This window comes from Copadichromis virginalis, linkage group LG1, assembly GCF_057382275.1.
Source record: "Copadichromis virginalis isolate Kocher_CV1m ecotype Utaka linkage group LG1, C_Virginalis_male_GT1.1, whole genome shotgun sequence".
NCBI classification, from domain to species: Eukaryota; Metazoa; Chordata; class Actinopteri; order Cichliformes; family Cichlidae; genus Copadichromis; species Copadichromis virginalis.
In genome coordinates this window covers 25227237-25238000 of record NC_140618.1, presented here as the reverse complement: position 1 = coordinate 25238000, position 10764 = coordinate 25227237, and the positions used below count along the sequence as shown (strand labels likewise).

The 10764-nt window shown below is 39.7% G+C and overlaps 1 protein-coding gene across 2 annotated transcripts; it reads left to right on the top strand.

Moving 5' to 3' along the window:
- The first annotated feature begins 1276 nt into the window (after nucleotides 1-1276).
- On the top strand, nucleotides 1277-9429 carry LOC146718828 (ephrin-B2a-like). 2 transcript variants are annotated; one of them, XM_085456059.1, is made up of 5 exons: nucleotides 1277-1614; nucleotides 2264-2547; nucleotides 3722-3814; nucleotides 7590-7697; nucleotides 8598-9429. In XM_085456059.1, exons 1-5 carry the CDS (start codon nucleotides 1463-1465, stop codon nucleotides 8948-8950), a joined length of 990 nt encoding a protein of 329 aa, XP_085312185.1. In that variant the 5' UTR covers nucleotides 1277-1462; the 3' UTR covers nucleotides 8951-9429. The 2 variants fall into 2 exon arrangements, with proteins under 2 accessions (XP_085312185.1, XP_085312176.1); XM_085456050.1 differs by having other exon boundaries at nucleotides 7590-7706.
- Nucleotides 9430-10764: the final 1335 nt, after the last annotated feature.

The window sequence follows — 10764 nt, the reverse complement described above, 5'->3', positions numbered from 1 at the left end:
CATACACAATGTTACAACATTAGGATAATCACAAGAAGTCATAGCCTGTGCCTCAAACACAAAACACACATTTTATAACATGCAACAGAAGAAACACGCCACACACTTACCATCAGACACTGAGTTTTAACGGACCAATGATTTTTCTTTCTTCTTTTTCCTGAGAGACTTTTTCCTCTCAGTGTTCATAGCAAACAATGCCAGGTTATCACTGCTGTTTCTAGAGGACTAAGGACACAAGACAAACTGCACTAGGGCTTATTGGTGTGACAGGATGTGTCACAAATATTCACACCAGTTTTTACAAGCCTACAAAAAAGCATCTTCTGCTCCCGTCCTCTGAGGCTTCCTAAGGGACAGGAGCTCATGAGAGCTGGTGATGGACCCTCATTTAGTCTAGTGGAGCTCTACAAACACATTAAGTCTGTATAAGTAGGTTCCTAAAGCTAAGAACCCAACAATCATTCTGTGACTGACTGACAGGAAGCACACATCATGTCACAAGATCAACACAAGCTACGCCCCCTGGCCAATCAACAGTATGATAATCTAATTAATTAATTAAACAGCGTTTATTATTATTATTATTATTATTATAGAATATTAATGTATCCATCTGCTAATTATTATTACCATTATAATTAATATGCTACCCCAGATTCCTCATGGCCTGTGACGTAAACACATAGCAGGCCACAGAAGGTGGAGTAAAAAAATTAAATTAAAATATTAAAATAAAATGTAAAAAAGCTTTAATTAAATGTAGATCTCCTGAAATAGTGACAAATAGTCAATCATACAAGACACAAATATGTTTCTAAAAAAAACTAACGCTACACACTAAACGCTACAGGTGACGTCCTTATAATATACAAATTAGTTCCAAACCGTTTTACAGCTGGTTTAGACTCTTAATATTTCCCAAACCCACTTTCGAGAAGAAGAAGAAGAAAAAACAGATAAAGATCTGTGGTTACTATGAAACTTCTAGCTTCTGAGAAAAGTAAGCGCAATAATTTCTGGATTTTTTATTATTATTATTTAATCGTCTGGAAAACAGCCAGACTTGGATTTCCCCCAAATGTGTTGAACACGCTTTTAAAAATGCGCTTGTTTTATGGCTCGTGCATGTAACGCAATGTACAGTATGTTAATGTGAAAAAAATAAATAAATAAAAATTCACCAATCAATGTGCCCACCAGCCCCGGCTTTCTCTTACGCACGAGCCCGTATGGGCGGACTGGTCAGCTGATGGCTTTAAACGCTGCACACTCTCTCTGTCCTCAATACACGGATCTCGTCACACGAATAATTTTCCAGCCAATTACGCACAATGTGGAACATTTCAAACAGCCGCAGGAGGAAAACTCGCAACTTGGTGGGATTTCATTCGGGAACGTGTCCTTTGCGCGCACCTGGAGCAACCGGAGACATGCAGGGACAGCAAATTGTAGCCGGTTTATGATACCGAGCCTCCGTGTAGCCAGTCTCCGATTTCTTCCTGGGATGGGGAGCAGCGAATGGAGCTGCGGTGCCCTGTTCCTGCTGGCCATCGTTTGCTCATGCCGTGCCATCACTCTGGAGTCTATCCACTGGAGCAGCTCCAATGCCAAGTAAGTGGAGGAATCAGTTTTGCGATCAATACAACTTTCTGCTGTGGACTGACAGAAATCTGCTCAGTGACATTTTCCAGAAGTGATTTATAATGACTGAGAAGTAACTGATAACACAGAAGCACCAAACACTGCCAGGCTCCAGCTCTTCTCCTGTGCCAATTGAAACTAAACAGAATGATTTGTATTAATTAATGACTTTTTATCTTCGCCATGTTATTAGCTGGTGATGAAACCAATACATTTCTGCATGTGCTCTTCAGATATTTACATAACACAAAAAAATCCCCTGAAGCGATGGAATTGGGGAGCTTTAAAAAAATAGCTCCAGGGATTACTGTAGACTAATATTCTGTTGATCCAGTTCATGATTGATCACCTAATCTTTTTTCCTTTATGACTGCGCTGTTTGTTTTTGGTTTGTTCCTCAGTCTAAACAAGCAACTGGTCTGATGTGAACAAATGAAAACCTGCAAGATCTTGTCGAAACGCTCTTATCACTGAAGTTAAAATGTGGCCACTTTATTATCCATCAAGTTCAAGCTGAGAATTGCATAAAGTGAAGATGCTCCAGTCTCTGCCGGTTTAAGAGGATTTTTATGTTTTTTTTGTTTTTTTTAAAGTGTTGTGTTTCTCTCTTTTATCACAGGTTTACTCCAGGTCAGGGTCTCATTCTGTATCCACAGATAGGGGACAAGATGGACATTGTGTGCCCCAGGGCAGATGCTTCCTCTGGGGGAAAGGAGGAGTTCTACAGAGTCTTCCTGGTCTCGCGAAGTCAGCTGGAGAGCTGCACCATTGACCAGACTGACACGCCTCTGCTGAACTGCGACAAACCAAACCGTGATGTAAAGTTCACGTTCAAGTTTCAGGAATTCAGCCCCAACTTGTGGGGTCTGGAGTTCCTCAAGGGGAAGGACTATTACATAACCTGTGAGTGTTTTTTTGTGTCTGAAGCCATGGCTGCCAAACGTGTGGCACACGTTCTAATTAAACTCAGTATGATGGGGAAAAGCAGCTGGTTCCTACAGGTGGAACAGCCTTTAAATCCAGGCTAGAAGCTGATTCCTTTTTCCTTCCCCTGCCCTCTCTCCTCTCTCTCTGGGTAAAGAGGACACCATCATCCTTGGCTCCCTCTCAATTTGTCAGTTTGCGTGAGAATCAAAGTAAAAAAAAAAAAAACCCCGCACACACACAAAAAAACGTGGCCTCGTTATTGGACTGCCGTCGGTTAAACCAGCATCTTAAGAGGCAAGTGATGCATGAGATAGAGAGCAAGTCTGACCATGTAGCCTCACCCACCTCGCCACGCTCTGACAGCACACTTCGCTCTGGCAGGCCTGTGTGATTCCAAGGGCTTACATGCCCCAAATCACAGAAGGCTTTTACAGCATCAGGCGGATTTGATGGGAGCTTACATGGCAACGTGGCTTGTAGCCTGCGAGATGTTGTTATCTGACCTAAATGCTGCTAACAAGTATGTGTGTGAATGACAGGGGTGAGTGAGAGTTCCTGGTGTGTGTGTGTGTGTCTCATGCGAGTGTTGGTTATTGATTCAAAAGGATAGCTGCTAAAATATTCTCCATTCGTCTCATTTCCCGTGTTGCATTTTGAGATGCAATGCTTAGTCAGTTCACTGGTTAGTACATTCAGCAACATCACACTCAATTTCCAGTTTGCTGGCTTCACCTAACTGCAACTAATGCAACCATGCTGCAACAAATCCTCTCACTCTGTTCAGGTTTTCTTCAAGATGTTTTGGAGGTTAAGTATTTTGGGAGCAATTCAGCTTTTTTTTTGTTTTTGTTTTTTTAAAGAATATACACTAAAAAAATAAGTATCTTTTTGGTTCAGCCCTCACAGCATTTTCTGTAGCTTCTGTGGTGTTTTCACATGTGTGATTATCTGCTGTTTATAACATCACAGCTTGTGCTATGTGTGGCATTTTGTTGCATAAGTGATGCAACTTTTGGCAACTGACCCAACTTGTCTGCAAAGGAGTCGTCGCGTAATTATGCATTCCCTGATAATCGTTTATGATTTACACGAAACTTGGGGAAGGGAAGAAAAAAGTGTTTAATTTTTGCCTCCTCCCTGTGTTTATCAGCCACCTCCACGGGCTTCCTGCAGGGTCTGGATAACACTAATGGAGGGGTGTGCAGGACCAAATCCATGAAGCTGGTGCTGAGAGTCGGCCAGAGTAAGAGCTTTGCTTTCACGTGTCTGTGCCGGCGCATGTGTGGATGACATGAACACACACACAAACATATACATACACATGTAGTTATCTGACAGATAGAACCAGCTGTTTATTTCAGGTCATATTTAAAGCAATAATATCCTCTCCAGACTTGAATTACTGAGTGGTCACATAATCCTGTGATCATCCATCAATTCTCTTGAAGAGAGATTTCTGTCATGAATTATTCCAAATCCTTAATTTAAGCCAGCACTAGCAGCTTAAAGCCGGTATTATCATGCATGTGATCATTTGAGACTGCCGTGGTATTTATTTTATTTATTTTTTGTCATATTAACATCACAATAACTGGTTTAATTTGAGGATGCATCATTCTTTAAAACACAACAGGCACACAGGTGTACGCTACCTGTCGACACACTATTTATCAATTTTCAAGCCATACTCTCTAAATGAAGAAACTAGTGTTTATAGTGTGCTTGTTTGCTTCTTTAACTCCACATAATCACAGAAACATGACAGCTGCTGTTTCTGTGTGTTTTTCCAGAAACTTTAAAAGCTAAATAAATGAAAGGCCTAAAAAATAAATATTATTTTTTTGACCTCTGAAATGTGAAGTGGTATCTACATAAATAATTCAGGAGTTTGAGTTGGAGATGAAAAAAAAAAAAAAAAAAAATCAGCATTTCGTGCATTTCTCCACTGATCATAACTGGAAATATGGGGCTGTTCTCCCGCTGTGTTTACTGGTGTAAACACATCTTTTTTTTACAGCGACAGCAAATATTAATAAGTTCAATTTTTAGGTGTTATCGAGTTTTAATTTCTGCATATATTAAAAGTCACGACGAGTCGTTGGAAGCGTCAGATTTTGAGTTATACGTTGTGCTTTTTAAATTGAACGTTTAATCGTGTTGTCATATTTTTTACGTTCACAGTAAATGTGCTGGCAGGAAATTTGAACATCAGTGATGAATGAATGAGACACTGAAGTGAAGCTTTAATGACTGCTGTTCAAACTAAGCTAACTAACACTCAAATGTGCATGTAGTCCCAGTTAAGGTATAACATTTCATTTTTACTTTAGTATTTATTTTTATGTTTGAGCAAAGATCACAATATTTCTTTCCTGTATTTAGACGTTAAACTGTCACTTTTTTATGTTGGTATGTGGAAGCTTCTTTCTGCCACTTAATAAAAAATAAACTTTTAAAAAACTTCAACATACCAACTCAAACATATGGAAGCCCGTTTCCGCCACTAAAAAAAAAAAAAAAGGATCCATAACTCAAAATTTCGAGTTATTTTCTCGAAATTTCGAGTTATTATCTCGAAATTTCGACATATTAACTCAAAATTTTGAGAAAAGCAACTCGAAATTTCGAGTTAGCGCTGCCAATCAGTAATCTACGTGAATGGCGTCATTTCCATGTTACCCGGAAGCTGAAGCCCTCAGCTACAAATGCTACAGCTAAGCTACCGGTATTACATCCAGTCGTGAATGCACAGATTGCTGAGTGTTTTCAGCCTGGCTTCACAAATGATGAAATCCCTGTGTTATTAGCTGAATCACATGGTGTTACTATCAGCAAACATACTTTAATTTGTTGGGATCCGTTTTTGAGTGCGCGGTCCTGCGCCATATGCTTCCGGGTAACAAGAAAGCGACCTCATTCACGTATATTTTTGATTGGCAGAGCTAACTCGAAATTTTGAGAAAAGTAACTCGAAATTTCGAGTTATATTTCTCGAAATTTCGAGAAAATAACTCGAAATTTCGAGTTATGGATACTAGCTTTTTTTTTTTTTTTTTAGTGGCGGAAACGGGCTTCCATACAAACATCTGAGAAAAACCTTGAAATTTCAAGTTACAGAGTTAAACTTTTGAGATGAGAACTAAAATGTTTGACTTTAGGATGTTCTTTTTTTTCCAAATGTTTTTTCCCCCAGTGGCAGAAACAAGCTTCCATACTTTTATGTTTGTTGTTAAACCCAGTTCATTTGAAGGCTTGCACATTATCCCATAAATTGCCAAATTTAAAATTAAGAACTACACTTTTTGAAGGCTGAGAAACCTGAGAGGTTATTGGTGAAAGACTAGTTTAGTTCCTTTTTAATAATATAAATTACTAATAAAGCAATGCAGATATTAAGAAAGAGTCCTTTATAAACCTTTTTCACACTATTTTAAGAAGAAAAAGTAGACAAATCCTTGTTGCTATTGACCATGATGAAAGGTTTGCTCTAAACACGGAGCCCTGAATAATGTGATGTGTAACAAAGAAAAATGTGTGCTTTGTAATCTGACAAAGGCAGTCCACATTCAAGGTTGCCTATCATTACTACCAATGGTGAAACGAAATGGATTTATTAAGTATTGCTCAGCCTGATATCTACTTCTGTTTTTTTCTTCCTCTTTAGTAGATGATCCACTTTATCTCCAGTCCATTAATGACTTCAGCATCTCTGAAGTTTATTTAATTAATGCTAAAAGTGTAATTTAATGTAAGATGTAACCAATGCAAACTGAGCTGTGTGATGGCGTTATCTCCTTTCCTTTCACAAAGAGTTGGTTCTGGGTAGGCTTAAAGACAAAACCAGGTGACTATGGCGATCATTCATGGGGAGTTTATGAGAAAACTAAGATAGAAAGATCTCATATGGTTTCCTGGGACGACACTGAAGTGTTTTAATTCTCTGAGTAATGAAGAGTAAATCAGGAGGAACCCTGATTGAAGTTTAAAGCAGAAGTAGGACTTTTTAACAGTGCTTTGTTTTTTAGAGGAAAGAAAGGTGTAGGTTCAGATCCGCTGTCTCTTGTTGCCTCTCGCAACTCTTAACAGCTGGGATTGGCTCCAGCGACCCTGACTTAGATAAGTGGAAGAGCGTGGAGCCAACATCCTAATAGTAACTTGTAAGGATGGCGGCCCCAATACATAAGTGGCTGAAACTTCTCAAAAGTATATTTAAGTACTTGATTGAATGGATTTAGTTACTTCTCACTGACAGAGAGTATCATAAAGGGAAATATAACCAATTAAAAACAAGACGGGGTTTCTTTTGATTACTTAATTGTTCTCATTTAATTCTATATTCTCAGACTTGATCACATTTCTAATGAACCACAGAGGAAAATCCGTAACTGTGAAACAGCTGGTCTTTTTCCAGAAAAGTCCCCCTGGAAAAACCAGAGGGAATTTTTTTTAAAATGGCTCCATCTGATAAATTAAGGGCAAACCTGTACCACCGACCCTTACAGTGTATTGATCTAGAGGCTCTGTAGCGTTGCTACTGTGGTTTGGGTCTCCCGCAGCACCTTTATCCTCCAAAAAAAGAGTTTTTGAAAAATCCTCCAGCAGAGTTTCACAGAAAAGCCAGAGCATTAAAGTTTTTCCGGCAACATCTTAGTAAGACACTTTAGGCTGTTTTTCTTCCTTTAATTTGTCACTCATATGTATATGTTATGTGTGAGTGGGTGGGGAAAAAAGGAGAACATGTTAGTGATGCTTTTCCTGTCAAGAAAAAAAAAAAGAAAATCGCAGCTGTGACACAAAACCCAGCTTTCTGTGGTCTGGCTGCGTTGAGAAAAAAACAAGTTTCGCTCTTTGTCTTGTGATTCAATTTTATCTGAATGACTGTTGATCCGAAATCAATAAACAAATAGAAAGAAATTAGCTCTTTATTTAGATTCTGAATGAACCAATAAATCTCATTACAGTAACCTGGAAGGTGTGAGGTTTGCAGCTTATATCAGTCTGTGTGGTTTTTATTCCAGACTCTTCAGATCCACCTTCAACACTTCAGGAGTCCCCCACCAGATTCCCACCTACACGACCAAAGTCCAAGGCCAAGGACGCCTCCACGAAAGAAGAGGATATAAAAAGTAAAGCTGGTATGAAGACAAACCAAAAATACAGCCTGGGGAATCATGTACAGCAGTATCATGGGCATTTCTAGCACACAGGAGCAGACTGTGCAAGCCTTACCTTTACCTGCCCTTTCAGTTACCTTCCTTTTGTGCATTAATGTTGAGTTTCCCACACATATCAAAAGAACCCAATAATGTTCACAGATTTTTAATTAACCATTAAGTCTGTTTGCAATTTCTACCCCAGGACTCTTGTGTTCGCTTCAGCCCTCATGGGACAAAACTCTTCTGTAGGGCAGCTTCAGCAACACTGCTGAACAAATTGCAGTTTATTGAATACATTTTTATGCTCTCAGTAGTAAATAACTAACAATAAAACAACATTAGAAAGTGATTATAGTCTTTTTAGCTCATAAAAAAGCAAAATGAAGGCAACATTTAAACTACATATTGGCTCTTGATTGAAATATTTGAGTTGATTTGTGTAATTTGTTGTCGCTAACAACGATCGGTAGAAACCAAACTCATCAACCCTTAGAAGACTGGATTTGAAATTGTCTGAGCAGCCTTTTTATTCTGCTCTGACCCACTTCGTGATCATCGTGTGACTCCGCAGACGGACAGAAGAATAAAACAATGCTGCAAACTGTTCATCACAATGACATTTCACTGAGTCCTCCAGTTTGCACTCAAACCTCAAGTGATCATGAGTCTGTCATGTGCCAAAAAAAGGGCCTGTGTTTTCTAACAGGGTGACACTTAAGATGAAGCATATTCTCTTGTGTCCAGCTTCAGCTGAGATTTTTCACGCTAACATGTGCTGATCAGGCCGTGCCGGGGCATTAAGTGAGTGAAGTTGTTTTTAAACCTTTGTGTCTCTTGCCCCTTAAATTTTCTTTTTCTATCTTCTGACAGATGTGGGCTCGGAGACAGGACTCTTCACGTGGGTTGTCTCTGGCTGTGTGGTCCTGCTCGTGGTCATCATAGTTCTGTTGGCTGTGTTGTGGAGGCACCGTCACCGTCGCTGCGTCCCAGATGGGCAGCAGTCCGCCTCCGTGTCCCTCAACACTTTGGGCGTGCCGAAACGGGACAGCATCAGCAGCGACAACAACGGCTCGGACCGCAGCGACGTCGTCTTTCCTCTGCGGGCTTCCGACAGCATGATCTGCCGTCACTTTGAGCGCGTGAGCAGTGACTACGGGCCCCCTGTGTACATAGTTCAGGAGATAATGCCCCAGAGTCCCACCAACATCTACTACAAAGTCTAATGCTTGCTGCTCTGATGACACTTCTCTGCTGATATGAGGGTAATCATGAATCTCAGTTACTGAGGACAATCTGAGAGCTGTGCGCGGTCCAAAAAAAAAAATACAGATAAAGAGCGAGAGCTCCTCAGTGAAGTGACAAGACAATCAGACAGCAAACTGGGGTCTTAACATATCATTGGTAGTTGTATCCAGTTTGTTTTTTGTCAGATATGCTTGGAAATGGGGGAGGGATGTATTTATAAGAAATTCTTTATTACTGCCACCAACACGTGGCAGCTTTAGATGTACAGTAAATGTGTATTTAATATTAATTTATTGATGAATTGGTTTAAGGAAAAGTGGGGAAAAAGCTTAAAAACTGTACTGCAGAGCATTAAATTCATGAGCACTTTGAGGTTTTTCACAGCCGAGATGTGTTGACTTTGTTTGAACCGAAATGAAAGTCATGATTTTGTGGATTTTATTAAAATGAAAGTGTTTCAAGGGACTCCTCACCCAGTCTTTGTGATCTGTTTCTACTTAAGGATTCAATCACGTGTGAACATCAGTTTAAAGGGAAAAGGTGTTTAACTTACTTTTAGGACACCGTAAAATAAAGTAAGTGTCTTCAGTTTCCCAAAGGTGAAGTGTTGTAAATGAACAAAAGGGTGATGTATGTGGTTAGATACTAATATTACACAGTGAGTACAACAGCACTCCAATCTGTTAAATATAACCACTCAGTTATACTTCAAGTACTTTTATAGACTCCATCGCCTTAACAGAGCTTTTCTAGTCTTATTGATCACTCAGTGCTTTTACACTAAACTAAATTCACCCAATTCAACACTTACCGCTCTTTATTTATCAGACACACTCACGCTGATGGACATGCAAGCTGATCAAGCCACCCTTAGATTAGCAGACAGCTGTCTTTGCCCTACATCATGCTTTGATGCAAACAGTTGCTTTGGTAAAGTTAAGTTTAACCTTAAGCTGCTCTCTGAGTGGCTTTCAGGGGGAGGTGCTGGATGAATGAAATTAGGCTCTGAGCTTTTCTCGTCATTAAACCTCTAATGGTGCTCCTGGGAAACTGACTTTCACTCTGGGGTAAACACCATCATTTTTAAAAAACAAAACAAAACATGTTTTAAGGTTGAATAGACAAAAATGACATCATAGAAACTAGAGTTAGATGTAGTTTACTGGAAACTGAAGAGATGGCTGTAGAATTAACACTTAGAAACTTTAATGGTATGAGTAGGGCTCAAAAGAAAAAATAAAAAGAGCCTAAATGTTAAAGCCAAATGGGAAAACAAGCACCTAACACTTACTCTCTACCAGTTTCCCCTCAGGGTTAATAACAGGTCGGCAGTTTTGCGTAATATCCCCGAGCTACGAAATGATCTGTAACAAAAAGAAAACGTATTTATTAAAAAAAAAAAAACACTCAACATTCAATTGTGACTCTCGTCTCTCCCGTGGCACCGTGCGAAGCATCGATTTGTGAACATGTTTCATGCTCCTTCAGCCACATCATGCTGCACATTTTCAACCTGCCAACTTCCATGAGCTTCCCCTCCACCAGGGACACCGTTGTCTCTGAAAGCACGATGCCATGCTAGAGGCTCGAGCTAAAATTAAACAGGTTGTCTATCAGCGCTGTGCAGTACTGCAGATTTTAGTATCAATCTGATACCAAGTCAATACAGGGCTGGCATTTCTGATACTGATGCAGCTTATGCAGGGAGAGCTGCGTGCCATCACACCTTTCAGCCTTACATATATTTTGAAATGCTTTTTTTAAGACGTGGAATCTAAATGTGCCAGGCTAC

Excerpts from the sequence above, each read along its gene's own strand:
- LOC146718828 (XM_085456050.1), top strand. The coding sequence starts at position 1,463 with ATGATACCGAGCCTCCGTGTAGCCAGTCTCCGATTTCTTCCTGGGATG. Across the intron at positions 1,615-2,263 it reads TGGAGCAGCTCCAATGCCAA|GTTTACTCCAGGTCAGGGTC; the intron begins GTAAGTGGAGGA and ends CTTTTATCACAG. Across the intron at positions 7,707-8,597 it reads GGATATAAAAAGTAAAGCTG|ATGTGGGCTCGGAGACAGGA; the intron begins GTATGAAGACAA and ends ATCTTCTGACAG.